We start from the raw sequence: 20,619 nt of genomic DNA, 5'->3' as shown, positions 1-20,619 counted from the left end.
CCTCCCCCCCAAATCTTTTTATAAACTTTCCCTAGTAGTCCAGTGGACCACAATCCCTCCCCCACTGTGACCCTGAAATTTGGTCTAGTGGACCAAACCCCTCCCCTGCGCAGGCACACACCCTACTCTCTCTATCTCCTGCACCTAACCCACACCCCCGCCCCTCCCTGTACCTTACAACAAGGTGGAGGCAGGAGGGCAGGAGCAACAGCTCCCCCCTCCTGCCTCGGGCCTGTCCGGAGCAAAATGGTAGCGCCCATGGCTAAACACCATGCCCTCCTGCCTCCACCTTGTTGTAAGGTACATTTGCATGGGGTTCTTGGTGGCTGCTAACTTTACACGTTAGAGCCTCGGAAAACCCATTTTTGTGCATTCCTAGCTACCTGAACATTTGCTTTAGACTGGCTAGAACAAGTCTAAAGCAAACATTAATAGCAAGGTAAGCTTTGTGCATCTGGCCCTCAGTCAGGCCCTGCTTGTCTCTTCTTCACAGTAGCAGGAAGTGTGGCTCAAGCTTCAGCATGAGGCTGTGTGCCATCTGCCCTTTGCTTTAATTTGTTTGGTTTTTTTACCCACTGACAGTACTGGAGCAGGAAGGAGCTACTAGAGGAGTGCAAGTTTGAGGAGGGAGGGAGATACATCAATATTTTTTTTTTTGAGGAGGGGAGGGCTGATGGAACCACGGAAGGGAAGGAGAGAATGCTGCCGGACAAAGGGAACCTGGAGCACCAAAAAAAACAGCTTTTTGGTGGCTTTTGCATAATCAGCCAGGCCAACACAAAACCAGCTAGTTGGCAATCCTGTCCTTAGCACACAGAAAGTTCAATAGATGATTGGTATAAACAAAAAAAATAACGTCTAACCTCAAAATTTATACCACATACACAAGGACATTTTAAAACAAAGCTTGAACTCTTGGCCATAGTGCTTGGTGACGTTTTGGTGTTATCTTGGATACATCAGGAAAAATATGTAATCTTGAACCAATAAACATCTTATTCATAAATCTGCAGAATAAACACAGAAGAGCATTGCGGTCTGACTCCAAAGTGAAAGTAACCACAGTTTGGACCTCTGAGTCACCACCTCTAGGGAAGATTCCAGAAAAGATGTTACATGCATTTCTCCAGAGGGCTCTTGCTGAGTCCATTCTCCCCTAATGAAGGGTCTAGATGGCACATAAATATCCTTTGAATAATTTTGTGTCATCTGCAAATTTGATCACTTTTATTCATCGTTTTGAATTTCTAGATTATTTATAAATATGTTGAAGAATTATCTAAATTGCTTTTCAAGTTTTTTTTTCTTCAATTGCTCATAAATTCATTCTGCCTGATCATTTAAAACCATTTAACTAGTCAGAAGCCATTCCTGGCCAGTTAAATGGCACTTAACCAGCTATCCTGCAATATTCAGCGGGACATCACTGGCTATCCCTCACTGAATATTTCTGGTTAGTGTTTAACAGATAACCGGCTATATCACGTGCTATAATCAGCTATCCACTAATATTCAGTGCATCGCTGGCTGTTTGGCAGCTAAATTTGGCTACCAAAATAGCAGGCCTGTCTTTGGCTGGTTTCAACTTAACTGGCCAGTGCTGAATTATCGGCCAGTTTAAGTTGAAACCGGCCAAAAAACACCTGGATATTCAATGCTGGTCACCGGAAACAGCCCTGTATTCAATATCCAGGCTCGGCAATGACCGCGAGGGGTCAGCCTGGCTAACTCCCAGGGTCTGAATATCGGGCCCATTATAAATACAACAGTATTTTTGTACTGAAATACTGCATGCCTTCTAGTTTTATTTGACAAAGCAAGAAGACCAAATTCTTTTTTAAAACCAGTCCCTCTTGAAGGGGGAAGGAAGAGGATGCAGGTCTGCCTAATATTAAGTTCTGTTAAAGAATGCATGTCTTTGGGCTATGAAATGCATGATAATTGGACTAGAATGGAGACTATTAGAGCTCGGCTATCCTTGTTGCTGGATTTTGTAATTAGACTATAAATAGGCACTTAAGAAATGTCTTGGAATTTGCAATTTGGCATAGCATTTTAAACAAGTAAAGATACTGCAGTGCTATAGGCCATATATCCCATTATCAAAATGAACAAGTGCAAAGTGATGCACATAGGGCAGAATAGCCCAAATTATAGCTAAACAATGCTGTGTTCCACATTAGGGATCACCACCCAGGAAAAAGTTCTAGTGTCATCATGGACAATACACTGAAATTGTCTGCTCAGTATGCAGCAGTGGCCAAAAAAGTAAACAGAATGCTGGGATTTATTGGGAAAGGAATAGGGAATGAAACAAAGGAAATATGTTCTCTTCATGGTGCAACTGTATCTTGAATATCATGTGCAATTCTGATTGTTGCATCTCAAAAAAGATATAGCGGAATTAGGAAATCTACAGAGAAGAGTGACCCAAATGATAAAGGGGATGGAAAGGCTAAAGAGTTTTGGCTCTTCAGCTTGGAGAAGAGATGACTGAGGGGGAGATATAGTAGAGGTCTATAAAATCCAGAGGGGAGTTGAAGGGGCAAACACAAATCAATTGTTTATGCTTTCAAAAAATAAAAGGACTATGGGATTGACCGTGGAGTTGCATAGTAGTATGTTTAAAACAAATAAGCAGGAGTAGAGGGTGACCAAAAGACAAATCCAACACTGGAGATAATGTGAAGAAATACTTTTATTGTTGTTGATACGAAGGGACCCGACACGGTCTATGTTTCGGCGTAAAAAAAACCCGCCTACATTGGTGGTCTGGTAATAATTCCTCTGAATGCACTATGTACTTCAAAACAGAAAAAGATAGTGGCTCAAAGAACTGTAGTGCAACCAAGACAGCCGAAAGGAATGCACTCAAACAAGCAACAAGCAATGCTTTCCCTGGTGGGGTCTGCTCGTTTTGTGCACTACAGTTTTTTGAGCTGCTACCTTTTTCTGTTTAAGTACATAGTGCATTCCAAGGAATTATTACCAGACCCCTGCTGTAGGCGTTTTTTTACGCTGAAACACGGACCGTGTCTGGTCCCCTTGTATCAACACCAATAAAAGTGTTTCTTCACATTATCTCCAGTGTTGGGTTCGTCTTTTGGTCAGCCTCTACTCCTGCTTGCCTGGTTTTCCTGACATAGAGGTTCTTCCCTGCCTTCGTTTTAAAACAAATAAGATGCATCTTTTTCACTCAATGAATAGTTATGCTTTGGATCTAGTCACTGTAGGATGTGGTGGCAAAAACAGTCATGTAGCAGAGTCTTTAAAAGGTTTGGACAAGTTCTTGGAGAAAAAGTCAGTAGAGTGTTGTAAAAGGAAAGCTACTGCTTATCCCTGGAGGTATGTAGAATGGAATCTAGCTAGTTTTTGGGATCCTGCTGGGTACTTGTGCCTGAATTGGCTACTGTTGGGCATGGGATAGTAGACTTGATGAACTTTTGGTGTGACCTAGTATTGTGATTCTTATATTCTTATCAGTTCCAGCATGTACACATTAAAATGTCCAAGTACCGTTTCTCTTATTGCTTGAATGTGTTGCTTAACTAAATTAACTGTTCCCGCTAGATGAGCCACCACTTACATGCATATATCATGGCATCCTTATATGTATTTTAGAAAAAGGCTGACTGTTCAGGAAACCTTTTTGTCAAATATCTGAGAAATTGTGCATGTTGCAACCTGGATGTCCCAAATACTATGTAGGTGCCCTGTTCAAAATAGAATTTTACATATACTAAGTTAAGATGGCTCTTTTCCAACGCAATAGGTTCGGCAAAAAATGCTGTATGCTGCAACAAGGGCAACTGTGAAGAAAGAATTTGGCGGTGGCCATATTAAAGATGAATTATTTGGCACGGTAAAGGTATGTATATTTTTAAAACTTATTATTTTTCTACTGTTCAGAGGGATGGGGTGGATTACCCTATTAGGCATCCAGGAATGCACTGGTGGGTCAGTAGGGCTGGTCATATGGACATGGAAATTGTCATCAGGTGCAAACTACATGCCTCCTGATCTCATCCAACCATGAGCCATTAATCTTGCTGCCGTCTTCTCCTGCCCCACCACCAGTGTTTTCAGTTAGTTTAAAGTTCCTTCAGCAATAGGGCAGGTACTTTTTCTGAGCCCTCTCTGTCCTGAGTGGTTCAAATGTCAACTGTTTGAACATCACAAGTCTCTATAGGTACGTAGAGGCCCTTTTACAAAGACGTCCCAAAAAGTGGCCTGTGGTAGTGTGGGCATGTGTATTGGAGGTGAGTTGGACCATTTCTCCACCACGTCTGGAGAAAACGTTTTTTGGGGGACCAAGAAATGAACATGTGTCAAAGTAAAAACTAACGAGCGTCTATTTACAGCCTAAGCCTTTAACGCCACCCATTGACTTAGCGATAAAGGTTTGCGCGTTACCCGCATGGTAACCATCCAGCACACAAACTACCGATTACCACCAGGTATTTTGTACCGTGGGTTTTTGGCGTGCGGCAAACTCGGAATAACCACCAGGCGCATGTGGTAGCCGGACGGTAATGCCGATTTGACGTGCGCTTACGTGCCTTTATAAAAGGGCCCTGTAGTGCCATACAGTTCACAGAGGTGATGTTTGAACCACACAGGCCATAGGGTGTAAGGAAAAAGCACCTGCCCTGCTGTTGAAGTATCTTTGAACACACTGGTATCAAATGAGGGGAGACTGCATTCTTGTACTAGCAAAATAACTTTTTTTCCCCCAAGGCGTTCTTTCATGTTGTAAAGCAGATATATAGTTTTGAATAAAATGAATTGCGGAACCAATGAGTTGTACATTATCATCTTTGTATTTGTGTTGATGTTATTGGTAGTTGCTTGATGAATAATTACCTGTATCTTGTACCAGCATGTAGCCTTATAATTAGGACCTCTATTTTCAGGCGTTAATAAATTGTAACATTAGGTGTTTATTTTCCAACTAATTGGGGATACTTTGAGGGCACAAACATTTGGTGTTTTCACGCCACAGGCACTATTACTAGGAAACGTCTTTGATGGAATCAAATTTTATTTATTTATTTTATTTGTGCTTATCTCTCACATTATCCAACATCAAATGTCAGTTCAATGTGGCTGGCAAAGATTATTTTACATTATACAGAACAATATACATGTTATAAGAGCAAACCATTGAGTAATATGGATTCAAAGAAGCTTGGCTGAGATTAGGTAACAACACCGCTTGGAAAGCAAAGTCAGTGCTGTGCAAGACTTCTAAGGTCTGTGCCCTGATTGTAGATGAATAGGTTTGAATGGGTTGAAGTGGAGCTTTTCAGGGACTTCGACAGCTTCAGAAATTTAGAACAAGGACAGTGCCGGGCAGACTTCTACAATCTATGCCCTGAAAATGGCAAGGACAAATCAAGTATATCTAACTACATAAGAATAGAATATATACCTTCATTATTTTTCTCAAAAATTATTTACCATCAGTGCTTTTTTTGTAGAAAAAAATGGTGTCAGTACTCATTATGGGCGGGGTCACCACATATGGCTCCACCCCTATGATAGCCACACCCACATTGGCCACACGCCTTATACCAGCCATGGCACATATAAACAGACATCATTGAAAATATTATACTAGTATAGGAGAAAAAAATAACGTGATTTTTTTTTCATTTTAAATAATTTCTGTAAGCTGTTACAGCTCCAAGTATACCCAGTGCAAAATAAGACAGCAGATGTAAATTCTCAAATTGGACATATTTCAAACACTAAAATCAAAATAAAATGATTTTTTTCTATCTTTGTTGTCTGGTGACTTTGTTTTTCTATCCATATTGGTCTCAGCCTCTGATTCTGCTGCTCTCTATCTGTTCTCTTAACTCTGTATCCAGGGCTTCCTTTCCATTTATTTCTTTACTTTCCTCTTCTTCATTTCTTGCCCTACATCCATACGTAAAAGCTGAGTCCTCCTCGGTGGAACTGACTGGAGGAGGTACAACGTGCATCCAGCTTTTGCCTATTTTCTCCGTCCATGTGCAGTTTTTCTCCTCTCTTCCCTTTCCCTCATCTCCATCCATGTGCATCTTCTTTTTTTCTTTCGTTCCCTCCATCCACGTCCAGCACTTCTCCTCTCTCCTCCCTTCCATCCATGTCCAGCATTTCTTCTCTCTCTTCCCTCCCCTGTATCCATCCATGTCCAGCAATTCTCCTCTATCTCCTGCTCTCCTCTCCATCCATTTCCAGCATTTCTCCTCTCTTCCCTGCCCTCCCATCCATGTGTATCTCCATCCTCTTTCCTCCCCTCCATCCATGTCCAGCATGTCTCCTCTCTCCCCAGCCCTCCCCTACCATGTCCAGCGATTCTCCTCTCTCCCCTTCCCTCTCCTCTCATCCATGTCCAATGATTCTCCTCTCTCCCCTGACCTCCCCTCCCATCCATGTCTAGTATGTCTCCTCCTTCCCCTGCCCTCTCCTCCCATCCATGTCCAGTGATTCTTCTCTGCCCCCTGTCCTCCCCTGCCATCCATGTCCAGTGATTATCCTCTCTCCCTTGCCCTCCCCTTCCATCCATATCCAGTATGTCTCCTCCTCCCCCTGCCCTCCCCTCCCATCCATGTCCAGCGATTCTTCTCTGCCCCCTGTCCTCCCCTGCTGTCCATGTTCAGCAATTCTTCTTTGCCCCCTGTCCTCCCCTGCTATCCATGTCCAGTGATTCTTCTTTGCCCCCTGTCTTCCCCTGCCATCCATGTCCAGTGATTCTCTCTTCCCTTCCCTGCCCTCTCCTCCCCTCTCCTCCCCTCCCATCGATGTCCAGCAATTCTTTCTCCCCTGCCCTCCCATCGATGTCCAGCAATTCTTTCTTCCCTGCCCTCCCATCGATGTCCAGCAATTCTTTCTTCCCTGCCCTCCCCTCCCATGATGTCCAGCGATTCTCCTCTCTGCCCTGCTCTCCCGTCTCCCTGCCCGGCCTCATTCTCCACAGGCTGTCAGCGTCGGACTGAGTGAGCAGCAGCGCGAACGGTGCAGGTAGCGAATCATCAGCAAGTGAGAGAGGCTGTCCGCGTCGGAGCTTCCCTCTGCGAGTCCCGCCTACGTTGTTACAACTTCCTGTTTCCGCATAGGCGGGACTCGCAGAGGGAAGCTCCGACGCTGACAGCCTCTCTCACTCGCTGATTCGCTACCTGCACCGTTCGCGCTGCTGCTGCTCTCTCAGTCCGACGCTGACACTACAGAGCCGATCAAAGTAAGTAGGGTTGGGGAGTGAATGGGTCAGGACTCGCCCGGGGGGGGGGGGGGGGGGAGAAAAAGGTGCCGGTACGCCGTACCGTTGCATACAGGCACAAAAAAAGCACTGATTACCATATTATTTTCTTGTTCTACATATTAAACCCACAAACTTCTGCAACTTTATACAACATTCACCACAATTCTGCTAAGGATTTACTATCTGAAGCATAGCCTCAATCGGGCACATCATCCTTATTTCCTGATATTTTTTAATCTCTTTATCATATAGTATTGTACTTAGTGTTTAAAGTTCTTGTGGAGAGTGAGGTAAACCATCCACAATGATCTGTGTTATTTGTATCCACAATTCTTTGTTGCCATCAGTGTTGGCAGTATATTATTCAGTATGTAATTCAAACAATGATTATATTTCCTTTGAATTGTCCAATAAAAATCTTTAGTCCACCATCCTCTTGTTCTGTTGATACCTTTCTTCGTTTTGTACAACAATGCTCTCAGCTCTACCCAGGACTGTGTTTCACCATTGGCGTCTTCAGGAGCTGTTCATATATCGTTACAATATCCTCAAAAGGGAAAAGTCTGTGGCCTTATATTCTGTAATACCGTGGCTGTAAATTATAAATTATAACACAATCACAACTCTCAATTATAGTGTCCTGGGATTGGTAGAATGAGGTTGGTAGAATGGAATGTTGCTACTAATTGGATTTCTGCCAGGTACTTGTGACCTGGCTTGGCCACTGTTGGAAACAGGATACTGGGCTAGATGGACCATTGGTCTGACCTAGTATGGCTATTCTTATGTTTTTATGTTATATTAAGAAAAATCTACAAATGGGTTTAATAATAACCATTTAAGGTTTGAGATTCCATATTGACCAGATGGGATTTTTAACACATTGTAGCTCCAGTGCTTCCCATAGTGAATAACCCATTCTTCTTCCAGGAATTTCATCAATAGTCTTTCAAAAGTGGGAGAAGGAAGATATAAAAATGTCTGGAAATATTATAAAGAAAAATACTGTTTCAGAATTTGATGTATTAGTGAAAGAACATACCCTTTGGGAGGGATGATAGATTTGCATACTTTACAGAAAAAGCTGTAGAGAATATGTAATACAGCGGAATGAGTTTGAAATTCTCTTAATGAACTAAGGAGTAATGCCTATCCTGTTTTCTTCTGACAATATTGTATTTCGGCAAGAGATTAAACAGATTCTGCATCTATGTTAATGGTTAAAAAATGGTTATAAACTCATAATGGGTGGATATGTGATCTGAAAGACTGGCACAAATAGGGAATAGTGGCAGTCCTATTTTAGATTGGTTACTCATCTTTCCAAACCCATCTCAAGGAGAGCTTGGTTTTAGATACAGTAGATATTTATGTTGGAGGAATTGTCATCAGATAGGTAGGTGCATTCACATGTGGTTGGAATAGCCAGAAGCACGAATATTTTGGAAACATATTAAATTATAACAATGGACTTATGACTAACCATTACTTTCAGTACTCTTAATTTTAAAAAACGTTCCACTGTGGGTAATAAAATAGGAAAAAATGTATGTTAGGAGTAGCCATACTGATCATTGTAGCTAATTAGAAGAGTCTATATTATGGCACATTCTTTCCATGGAAAAGTTAACATAGAAAACAATGAGAAATGCTATCATTCTTGAGATACATTGAAAATCATTTTTGATTTCTAAATTTTCTGTTGTGTTTTATGTTTGTTCTTTAAATAGATGCTTCCTATTAGGGGCCCTGTTTACTAAGCCGAGCTGTAGGCTTGCACACTTTTTAGCATGCACTAATGCTAGAGACACCCATAGGGACATAATGGGTGTCTCTGTCATTAGCTCATGCTAAAAAGAGTGCATGCTTACAGCGCAGCTTAGTAAACAGGGCCCTAAATATGTTTTTTTATTGTGTATTTAATATTGAGCCCTATTTCACGTAGAACGTAGAGATCAGAATTGAGATGATGGTATTTTAGAAAAGGATCTACTGATTATATAGAGTTGGGGTTTTTTCAAAAATACCTGCAGGAGTATATGTGTATTTGTTGGTGGGAGCAGCCATTTTGCAAAGATACATGTGGGAAAAATCAATGGAGGAAAATTGGCAACTTACACTTGCATATATTATTATTTATTTGGATTTTGCTCACACCTTTTTCAGTAGTAGCTCAAGGTGAGTGTGTGTATGTATATATATATATATATATATATATATATAAGCTATTTTGCAAGCCTATGCAAATATATGCTGCTTATTAACTACAGAGGCCACAATCTTTATTTTCAATTTGAAGAGGGAAATATGCAATGGCAGATTGAGGAGAATAACTTAGCACATCTTATCGGTCACAGGACCAATTTTATTCCTGTGGGACCTGCTGCAGGTAACATGAACTAAGTAGTAAAAGACCCCCCTTAATCCCTCCTATAAAGGACTAGTAAAAAGAGCACTTAAAAATCTATACATGCCAGGGAGCAGCTGTACTTCTCTTCATACGAAATGGTAGCTAATGAGCCAATGGACTCAGAAATAAGTTGAATAGTATGGGAGATAAAGCAGAACCCTGAGGTTCCTCACAGGACAGGACTTGCAGTTCAGAATCTCTAGAATTATGGGAAACATAAAAGGAATGTACTGAGTAAAAAGAATTAGACCACTGATATACTGTGCCCCTGAGTTCAATCTCCTTCAGGTGGGGAAAGAAGTAGCCTATAGTTCAGTAGATCAAAAATTGTGAATAGGTTTAATGGTACTACAAGTGCAAACAAACTCCTAGTTAACTCTTCATGGATATAACGGAGCATAGATAGAAGTGTGGTCCCTGTATTGTGCATGTCACAAAAGCCTGACTGACATGGGTGCAATAAATTTGTTGACTACAAAACCTTTTCCCACTAACTTGGAAATGAAGACAAGATTGGAAACTGTTCTATAGTTTTCTGGTAGGGACAGATCCAAAGAACTTTTCTTCAGGATAGGTTGAACTACTGCTTTTTCCATTGAGCTGGAAGAAAACCCAAAGTAAGAGTATTATTAATTATGGTGAGATTTGGGGAATGTAACGGTTGGAGAGAGTGTGCAAGATATAGAGAGATAATAAGCTCCATCACTGAAGACTTAGATGTACCTGACTCTGCAGTTTGTTTGTTTGTTTGTTTTTAGAGTATAGCTCCCTAACTCTTACTTAAGCAAAGAGCACCTTCTAGTTCATCTTGTTCAATTTTCTCTTCCAAATCTATAGAAGAGGATTTTAAACATAATGTAGAAGAAAAAAAATGTAAGTTTTTAACTTTTGCTGCAAAGTAAGCAACCAGTTGATCCACTGAGAATGTAGAACAGTCCTGACCAACCCAGCCCAATAATTGTTTTTTTTTTTTTTTTTTTAATGCTTTGGCTGTTCAATTACTATTTAAGATCTGTCAAGAATAATATCATTTTTGGTAGTTATTAGTTCTATCAAATAATGTCTAATACATTCTACATAACAGCTCTTCACTAACTCAGATAGCTTAGCTCTCCACATTCTCTCAGCCCTTCTAGCTTGCCTCTTTAACAAAGCAAGGCATGGGTGAAACCATGGTTGGCTCCCCTCTGCTCTGAATGTGATTAAAGGGGCATATAAGTCTAGTGCCTGCGATAATACTTTATTCCGCAAAGCAGCTTGATCAGTTAAGGGCAAAGTATCAAAGTCTAGTGGAAAAGTACAATCCTGTAAGTACTTGGCTAAATCTACTTTAGACAGGAAACAAAGAGTTCCTGTTCACTGATGGTCTTACTGAAGGAGCATAAGAGAAAATGCCCTGAATATACACTAAAGTAAGGTCAGTAAAAGTTATGTAAGCCCTACATTATAAGCAGTACTAGATAAGGGTGGCAAAGAAGATTAAGGTGCTCCTTTTCAAACCACATAGACTGACAAAGTTACATAGAAGCAAGTGCTTTGAAAATGTGCCTTCACATCTAGCAAATGGTCCAATTGAACGTTGATGGGATTCTAATCCGTTCATAAAAATATTAAAACCTTTGCCTCTAATAGAGGTAGGTGCCTCAAAATGTATAATAAAATCTTCAAAAATATAGAGATTAGGATACTGTGCTGTTAAATCAAGAATTAATTGGCATATAGAATCCAGTTTTTCTATTGTATTTGTGGGAGTGGGGAGGAGACATACTGGGCTCATTTCAGTAAAGGGTGCTAAAGGTTAGGGGCTGAAAATGAGCATCAGTATAAAGCTATTCATAATGCTGGTTTCTCCACTAAAAAATGGAACTCTCTCTCCTAAACGATTATGACGTAAATCTGATTACTTGGTAAACACATTCTTAATGAGAGCGTCTCTCAATAAAGAAATCAATTGATTCACTATATGATTACTAAGCTGTACTATTCTTGTTGATTAATTGCAATATACTTTTGTTTATTGTATTCCAAAATTTTTGATTGTACATTTCTAATGTAACAGACTTGTTATCCATTGTTTCTCTTTTGCAAGCCACATTGAACCTGAACCTGTTTGGGATACAAATGTCACAAATAAATAAAAGTAAAATAAAGTATTCTGTAATGACACAATTGCACGCCAAATCTGTTAACAGAATACTAGCGTAAGTACCAAATTAAGCGCCAAACCTTAGGCACAACCACTATGCCATGTTTATGGCTGGTGTCGATGATGATGCCTAATTGCGGCAGTTGCAAACATAAAAGTATTCTATAAAGCACATGGTTAGTCAAAATGCCCCTGATGTGACCTTTTCCCCCCAAGCATGCAAGAGAAGTTAGGCACTACGTTTATTGAGCAAGAGTGTAAACCAGTTACACACATACCTGCTAATTAGTGCTTGATAATGCCAATTATTGATACGTATTTCAAATTGAGTGCCAATTAGCTAATTGTTACATGTGTAACTGACCCTTCTCAAGCCTTCTCCAATTTTCTACTATAGTCTGTTGCCTGTTCTATAACTGGACATACAATTATGCACCTAATATTTTAGGTGCTATTTATAGAATTTGGGGGTAAATAAATAAGGGGACCTTGTACTAAAGGGTTGCCGCGCAGCAGATTGGAACTACTGCAGGCCTAACACGGCCTCTGGCAATAGTTGCAGCCTGAGCATTCAGCATTTCTGGTGCTAATTCCAAAAAAATATTACTGCATGGGGTTACCCGGCGGCAGTCAGGCAGCATTGTGTGCTGCCTGGTTACCACCGGGTTAGCGCGGGAGCCCTTACCACCACTGCAGCTTAGTAAAAGGATCCCTAAATATTTTGGCATGGGTAACGACAAATTATATAATAAAAACTAATTAAAGGAGTGTTCATAGGGGACCATCCTGTTAAAGATGTATCGTAAATGAATGCAATGCCTCATCCTTTACAACTTTTCCTCTGTTACAGTAGTTCCCAAACCTGGTCCTGGAGGCACCCCAGCCAGTCAGGTTTCCAGGATATCCACAAAAAATATTCATGAGAGATTTGCATGCAGTGGAGGCAACGCATGCAAATCTCTCTCATGAATATTCATTGTGCATATCCTGAAAACCTGACTGGCTGGGGTGCTTCCAGGGCCAGGTTTAGGAATTGCTGTTCTGGATAGGTCCCTTCAGGTAGCATCAGATCTCAAAAGCTTATGTACAATGGTACTCTTAGAATAGAGGACTAGCAGGCTGAGAACCAGGGAACGCAGAGTTCAAATCCTGCTGTGCCCTCATGACCATGGGTTGCCTTACCTTCCATTGCCTTGGGTATAAACATTCACTATTATGCACTTTGTTGCTAGTCTTAGGTTCCATTTTATGTAGTACAGTCTATTTACTAATAGTAGGCATTTATTTATCTAAATTTATTAATTGCCTTTATGAAGAGATTCATCCATTAATAGCATTAGTGCACCAGTAAATGTAGCCTTTAAACTGTAAGCCTTCTATGGATAGAGAAATACAGAAAGAGAAAGCTACCAATGAAAAGGCCTGATATAAATAAATAATTCATATGTTGAGCCCTATTTCACATGTGGCACAAACTCAAAAATGTGCTGAAGGTAATGAAAGACTATTGATAACATCAGGCCATTGTTTCTTTGCAGGATGATGTTTCACTGAGTGGATATAAAAAACACTTGATATCACAGTCATCCCCTGCCCCCTTAACTTCTGCAGAAGAAGAATTGAGACAGATCAAGATCAAAGAGGTATGCTATAATAAAATTGTGTGGGGGGGGGGGGTGAAAAAAAAGTCTCAAAACAATTTGTTCATATGTTGCTTTTCCTATAAAAGAAGTCATACAGAGAGCAGAAGTGAATTTATTTGATCTGCAGCTCAATATATTTATTCTTCTGTGGCACCCTGCCTGAACTCGGAGGTGTGCATAGCATTGTGAATGTAAATCCACTACAAAAATGGATCTTAATATTCAGGATAAAAAAAAAGTATTATGGATTGTATAGCATATACCATATGTTCATAGCACTGTAGAGAGGCATAGGAAGGGAGATTTTAAAAGCTATAGCTATGGGTAAAACAGTGCATTACCAATGAAAAATGGGAACATTGCTAACCTTGTATATGTGTAGAAATAAAGTAACAAAAGAGAGGGTAAAACAGTACACAAACACAAGCAATCAAAAGAAAAAGTACAGCTGGGCCTTCAAGACTGAGACAAACAAGTCCTTTTATTCTGAAAGACCCAACACGTTCCATGTTTTGGCGTAAAGATGCTTGCCTCAGGGGTCCAAAGTTATAATGCTCTTAGAAGCACAGAAAAAAGGAACACAGTAAAAACAGTTTCCTTGTGGTAATAATGTCACCCAAAGAGAAATAAACGCAAGTGTCCACGTTATCATGATAAACGCCATTGGTTAGAAAAAACGCCAAGTTGAAGGGCTCTTGTTTGTCTCGATCTTGAAGGTCCAGCTGTGCTTTTTTCTTTGATTATATGTGTAGAAATAAACACTGTTATGTGCATTAGGGGGAGGTATTTTAACCCTGACAAAATATACACACAGGTACAGTATATAGGTAAAAATATGTATGGGTATGTTCCTAGAATAAATGTCAAAGTGAGTGTTTGTATTTTTATTTTGAAAAGCTTGCAAAAGTATGTGGATTGAAAGTAAGTGCAAAAAACAAGTAGGTAAATGGTCTGTTAAGTTCTGAAAGAAAGAAATTGTGAAGGCAGACATGGTCAAAGGTGAAGAGGCCTTGAAAGATCATTATTAAAGAAGGTTAAAATACTGCCCTACATGGCATACTTTTTACCCTTGGAGTAAGTAAACTACCCCATCTTGGATAGTCCTCAGTTCCTAGAGCTTACAATCTAGTCAAGACAAACACCACATACTGCCAACACATTTACGAGATTTTGAGCTTGTGGCTTAGAAGAATTAACCTGTCCCCACTTTTACAAAGCCATGCAGTAATACCGACACAGCCCATTCATTTTAATTGGGCTGTGTTGGTATTTCCACACCGGCAACTGCTAGTGCGGCTTTTTAAAAGGAGTGTGCGGGGGGGGGGGGGGGGGGGGTAAAGTAGGTGAGAACCAGTTTACTTAATTTGTGGATCAAAAGGAAATTAAACCTGTGCTGCAAATCTGGTCTGTGTAAGGTAACCAAAGAAAGGGGTGGGAGGGAATAGCAATGTTGCTCATTTCTAACAGGTATGTTCCATAGACAGGATTGATAAGGTACACAAGTGGATGACATCATCCAATGGTGCTGGGATGGAACTGCTCTTCCAGAGCTCAGAACGTTTAGTGCATGACCCTTCTTATGTGCAGTGGTCTTTTCAGCTCCTCAGTTAGTTCCAAAGGTCGACGTGGAGGGGCATAATCGAATGTCGCCAGCGAAATAGATCGCCAGCAATCTATTTTGGCGGCGGCGCAACAGCTGGCCAGAACCATATTATCGAAAAAAATGGCCAGCCACCTTTTTTTTCGATAATACGGTTTAGGCCAGCCAAATGCCAGAGTTCGCTGGGTTTGAGATCGCCAATTTTGTTTTTCAGCGATAATGGAAAAAAATATCAGCCATCCCGAACCCGGCGAAATCCAAGGCATTTGGTCATGGGAGGAGCCAGCATTTGTAGTGCACTGGTCCCCCTGACATGCCAGGACACCAACTGGGCACCGTAGGTGTCAGTGCGGTGGACTTCAGAAAAAGCTTCCACATGCATAGCTCCCATACTTTGGGTGCTGAGCCCCCCCAACCCCCCCCCCCCCCCTCAAAAACCACTACCCACAAATGTACAACAATACCGTAGCTCTTAGGGGTAAAGGGGGCAACTACATGTGGGTACAGTGGGTTTTGGAGGGCTCCCATTTACCAGCACAAGTCTTACAGGTGGGGGGGGATGGGCTTGTGTCCGCCTGCCTTAAGTGCACTGCGGTACCCACTAAAAGTGCTCCAGGGACCTGCATACACGCAGGCCTCTAGGACTTGTTGCTGCTGTATAACCTTGGCACACCAGTTGACACCTGAAGACTAATCTCTTTGAAAACGTCCTTTATTTGAATAAGCACGTTTACTCACAGTTAACTGCAGATCAGAGGTTGTGCCCCACTGGCAAAGAGTCTCCCTGGTACTGAGATTAGCAGTAGGTCAGAGCTGGCAGAATGCTGTACAATGCCCTCTTTCAGCAACATTCAAGGTAATAACTAAGTTCTCTAACATGGGTAAAAGGGATCTAAAACTGGCTTACAAAAATGGTCACTACCTCGTGGACTACCGGAAACAAATCTGGACACACTCTGACCCAGTTAGCAGGGGGAAAAGCACCATGGGAGTAGAGCCCACTACCCTACACCCACCACAATGCATTGCTGATGTGACTCTGCAGTGCACCTAACAGAAAAGGTGTCACACTCACCCGAGAGCCACATCACAACCAGGGAAAGGCTGTCAGAGGATAGAACACATTCTGCTGTCATGGAGGTGGGTACGGCATTTGAGGCTGGCATAGAGGCTGGCAAAATATGTTTATAATTGTGTTTTTTAGTGTGGGAGGGGGTTGGTGACCACTGGGGAAATACGAGGAGGTCATCCCCGATTCCTTCCGGTGGTCATCTGGTCAGTTGGGGCACCTTTTTGAGGCTTGGTCGTGAAAATAAAAGGACCAAGTAAACCCGGGAAATACTGCTGAACGCCGCTTTTTTTTTCCATTATCCGCGTAAGCCGGCCATCTGGTAGCTACGCCCATGCCCGCCCATGTCCCGCCTTCGCTACGCCGCCGACGCACGCCCTTGAACTTTCGCCGGCGAGGCGACGGGAAAGCGGCGATGCTGTCAAAAAAGCCGCTTTCAATTATACTGATTTCGCCGCTTTTGAGAGATCGCCGGCCATCTCCCGATTTATATCGGAACATGGCCGGCGATCACTTTCAAAAATAAGCCTGATAGTGAAACAGTTCTCAGGGAAGTGGGAAGGACCATGTGCCTTATCAATTCTGCTGTCTGCGGAAAACATCTGTTACAGGTGAGCAACATTCATTTTTCTGTTGACAAGCAGGAATGAGTCAGGTACACAAGGGGGTAACTCCCAAGCTTAGAGTCGCTCAGCAATGTATTATTTTAGTGGATAACATGAGGAGGGACCTAGTGAACCCTAGCTGCCAGAATATTGCAGCTAAGATTTAATGATATTTAAATGTAGATACTCCAGACCATTGCTTAAACTATATCAAAAATATTTATTAATGCATATATCACTACTCCTACTACATTCATACCACTCAATCATACTGCTTAGCCTAATGGAAATGCTGAAAACACTTTTACTAAAGATGATAGTACAAACACATAAAACTATTATCCAAACAAATAGCCCTTAAAGAAAAAATATAATTTCTCCAAGTCCACTCTGTCAACCATGTCCCAGGAGCACAAATGAACAGCAGAAAGCTCCCAAATAGAATGTCATAAGTCAATCAATGAATTGTCACTCCTACGAAGTAAATGCTGATACTGTCAACTTTCATAGATGTTGACTTGCAATATATCCTCCCATTGGGCGCAGTTTCTTCAATCCACCAGAGCGGGCAAGTAGTGCAATACTGACGCAACAACCATTAGACAGCTATTAGGCCAGCTGTTAGGTGTAAAATTCAATTGCTTCTCTGCTCCCCAATGCGAGACTACATTTTGTATATCTTCCTCAGGAGAAGCAAATAAAATCACTGCAAACAAATCACCAACAAATAAACCTACCTACTAACACAATATCTACAATAAATCAATGAAATAAACTAAAACTCAAGGTATAGAAAAAAACATATATACATCTGCTTACTGGAGGGACATCATTTAAATCATGCCATCAGTGTCCTGACCTCTAGGTGGAAATGCCCTTATGATCTACTTCCAGGTTTAAATAGGATCCCGGCAAGCTGATACATGCAATAACAATTTACATTACAATGATACAATCAGCATTCCACCTCCAAATTTAACCCTCCTGGTATGACCATATTCCAATAGAAAATAAATCTTTGTTCTAAAGTCAACAAAGCATCGCTGACATCACCACCTCTCTTTAGAACCACCTGTGACAGCGCACCAAATCGCAAATAGCATGTTCTTTGTACAATGTGCGTGTTTCTTGTAAATCTAGCCTGTTCACCTGCACCTCTGCAGGAGAATGTTTAGCTTCGTGTTGTATATTTTTAGAATGGTTTATTTAACTCTTATTCAAACCAGTAACTTGTCATGAATATCATAGAAGGAACATGGAAACAGTAACCTTGGGGTCCCTTTACTAAAGCTTAGCGCATGCCAGGGGCGTAGCCAGACTTCGGCGGGAGGGGGGCCAGAGCCCGAGGTGGGGGGCACTGTTTAGCCGCCTCCCCCCCCCCCCCCGCCTCCCCCCCCCCCCCGCCCTACCGCCGCATCAGGTACCTTGTTTGCTGGTGGGGGTCCCCAATCCCCACCAGCCAAAGAGTCTTCTTCAGCACCGGTCGACTCCAGCGCCTTTGTTGTGGGATCATCTGTTTCTGACGCCTTATGTCCTGCACCGTGCATGTAGCCCCGTGCAGGGCGTAAGGCGTCAGAAACAGATGATCCCACAACGAAGGTGCCGGAGTCGACCGGCACTGAAGAAGACTCTTTGACTGGCGGGGATTGGGGACCCCCGCCAGCAAACAAGGTACCTGATGATGCGGCAAAGGGGGCCAGGGCGTAATCTGTGGGGGGCCCATGCCCCCGTGGCCCCACGTAACTACGCCCCTGGCGCATGCTAACAGAATTAGCGCATGCTAAATGCTGTGTGTTCTATTTTATACCTATGGGCCAAATGGCACTTAGAGCAAGCTAATGATAGTGCATGCTAAGCTTCAGTAAAAGGGCCCCTTTATTTGGTAGTGAATATTTCTTGCTTTTAAATGGCAGAGAAATAGTCCTTGTGTTCTTCACAAAATGTGTGCGTAGATTTGCTTGTGGCTAATTGTTATTCACCGTGGACCCTTGTACCAGTGTTTTCAAAAGAATTCTGTCTCAGTAATATAGAAATTTTATTGAAACTTTAAAGCCAATTTAGCCCTTATGCTCATTTTTATATCAACTTATTTTAGCTCAAGGTTATTAAATTCCATCCAAAAGGTTTAGATAACAAGTTGTTTATGTATCATTACAGACACAGACAGACATCAGCGTGGACACCAAGCATCAAACACTACAGGGAATCTCATTCCCTATAGATAGAGAAGCATTCCAGGCTTTGGAAGTTCTGAAAATGGGGAAACTCAACTATGTTCAGCTAGTAAGTGAGAAACTATCCATTTAACCCTTTTACAAAATGCATTTAATGCAATTGTAACAATGTTATACCTATAGTTCAGTATAGTGAACCCAAAATTTACCCACTGAAATGTTCTCCAGATAAGTAACATATTTCTTTTCGCCATCTTTTGGGGGTTAGCTTGACTTTAAAGCCCACTCTTGCTTTTCCATAAATTTCATATCCTGTGCTAGTCTTTCTGTTGGTGCCTGTATTATCAAAATAACTACAGGATCTGCCCAAGTTTGCAAGCAGAAATACTTAAACTATATTGCAAAATCAGTTCATAAATAAAACAGGATAATTTTGTAGAAGAAAATGATCTTGGTGAATATGATGATTTACTTGCACAAAAAGTAAAGTGCAAATCCAATGCTTCAGATCCAATTGTTGTATTTGGGGTCTGTAAAGATTTTTTTTTTGAATGTATGGGGCAGGCGAGAGGGAGTATTTTTTTTTTCTGGGATTAGCACAGAAGGTATTGGTAGGCAACAAGAAGGTTGAATTGAGTAGACCTTTGGTCATTCAGCCTCCCCAACAGTGAGAGTAGACGGGATTAAATATTGGGGCTCCCGATCGTACACAGAAACTAGACCAGTACAGGTTGGAGAACATCTGTGCAGTTGAAGAACAGAGGGTACTGCAACCCACCCCTCCACAAACACACACCAGACCCTCATGACCCTTGGCACACTGAGGCGGAATTTACTGCCACTGAGTCCTGACATGGCTGCCTAACTTAGGGCTCTCCCATTAAACCTGGAAACTTGCTTGCTATCAACAGCCTAGAGCACCTCTCAGGAGTTGTGATCTGCTCATGCCGGGAACTTCTGTAGGGCAGCAGCAACAACCGGTGCTCATGATGGAAGCTGCACTAATTACCCGTGCTGGCAGCTATGAGAAGCAGAATGGAAGAACACGCCGAGATCCCCTGCAGGACAGCGGAGACGACGGACATGCGTGCCGGTAGAAGTGCTGACGACTGCCCGTGCTGTTGGCAGAGCCGTTTGGAACAGCACACTGATGATCAAATAGCCCAGACTCAAAAGGGGGGTGATGGAGGGGCAAAGTAGAAAAGAAGGAAGAGTTGCAGAGAAAGGAAAAGCTATATGGCTTATGCATGGGCAAGTGGTAAGCAGCCCCTTTTCTGTTATCCCTTGCACCCAGAAAATAACTCCCAAAGGAGCAGGCCTGTGGCTGCCACGAGACTCTGAGCCTGTGACCTCGCATAGCACATGAAAACAGTGCAGAGGCCTGGATCTTCCCCCCCCCCCCCCCCCCCCCCGAACACTGGAGAATCACTACCTAAGTTTTTCATCTGTGAACTGAAAGATCCCGATGGGGCAAAACGGGTAAAAGGTCTAGCAGAAGTGAAGTGGCTGGATTATTATCTCACCCCAAACCTACTAAAAGACCACAGATAATCAATTGGGGAATCTTCACAAGGCCCACGTAACATGCATGTGAGGAAACCAGGGTACTACAAAACATCCTCATAGCAAGCTTCTTACAGTTTTCAGAAGACATCTGGGAGAGGACTCCCAGCATGCGAACTTCTGTCTCGGAAGAAATGGAGGACGTAATCGCTACCCAAACCCT

General features: G+C 42.0%; 1 protein-coding gene across 2 annotated transcripts in view; it reads left to right on the top strand.

Moving 5' to 3' along the window:
• TWF1 (twinfilin actin binding protein 1) overlaps positions 1-20,619 on the top strand; it is a 102,379-nt gene that overhangs the window by 61,463 nt on the left and 20,297 nt on the right. For both annotated transcript variants that reach the window (XM_030216203.1, XM_030216205.1), the window contains 3 exons: positions 3,773-3,868; positions 13,341-13,445; positions 18,877-19,002. In XM_030216203.1, coding sequence (XP_030072063.1) covers positions 3,773-3,868; positions 13,341-13,445; positions 18,877-19,002 — 327 coding nt within the window. The remainder of the gene's footprint in view (positions 1-3,772; positions 3,869-13,340; positions 13,446-18,876; positions 19,003-20,619) is intronic.

The sequence above is a fragment of the Microcaecilia unicolor genome, chromosome 10 (genome assembly GCF_901765095.1).
Source record: "Microcaecilia unicolor chromosome 10, aMicUni1.1, whole genome shotgun sequence".
Taxonomy (NCBI): domain Eukaryota; kingdom Metazoa; phylum Chordata; class Amphibia; order Gymnophiona; family Siphonopidae; genus Microcaecilia; species Microcaecilia unicolor.
The sequence above is the reverse complement of the archived record's forward strand: the minus strand, read 5'-3'. Positions and strand labels throughout refer to the sequence as shown.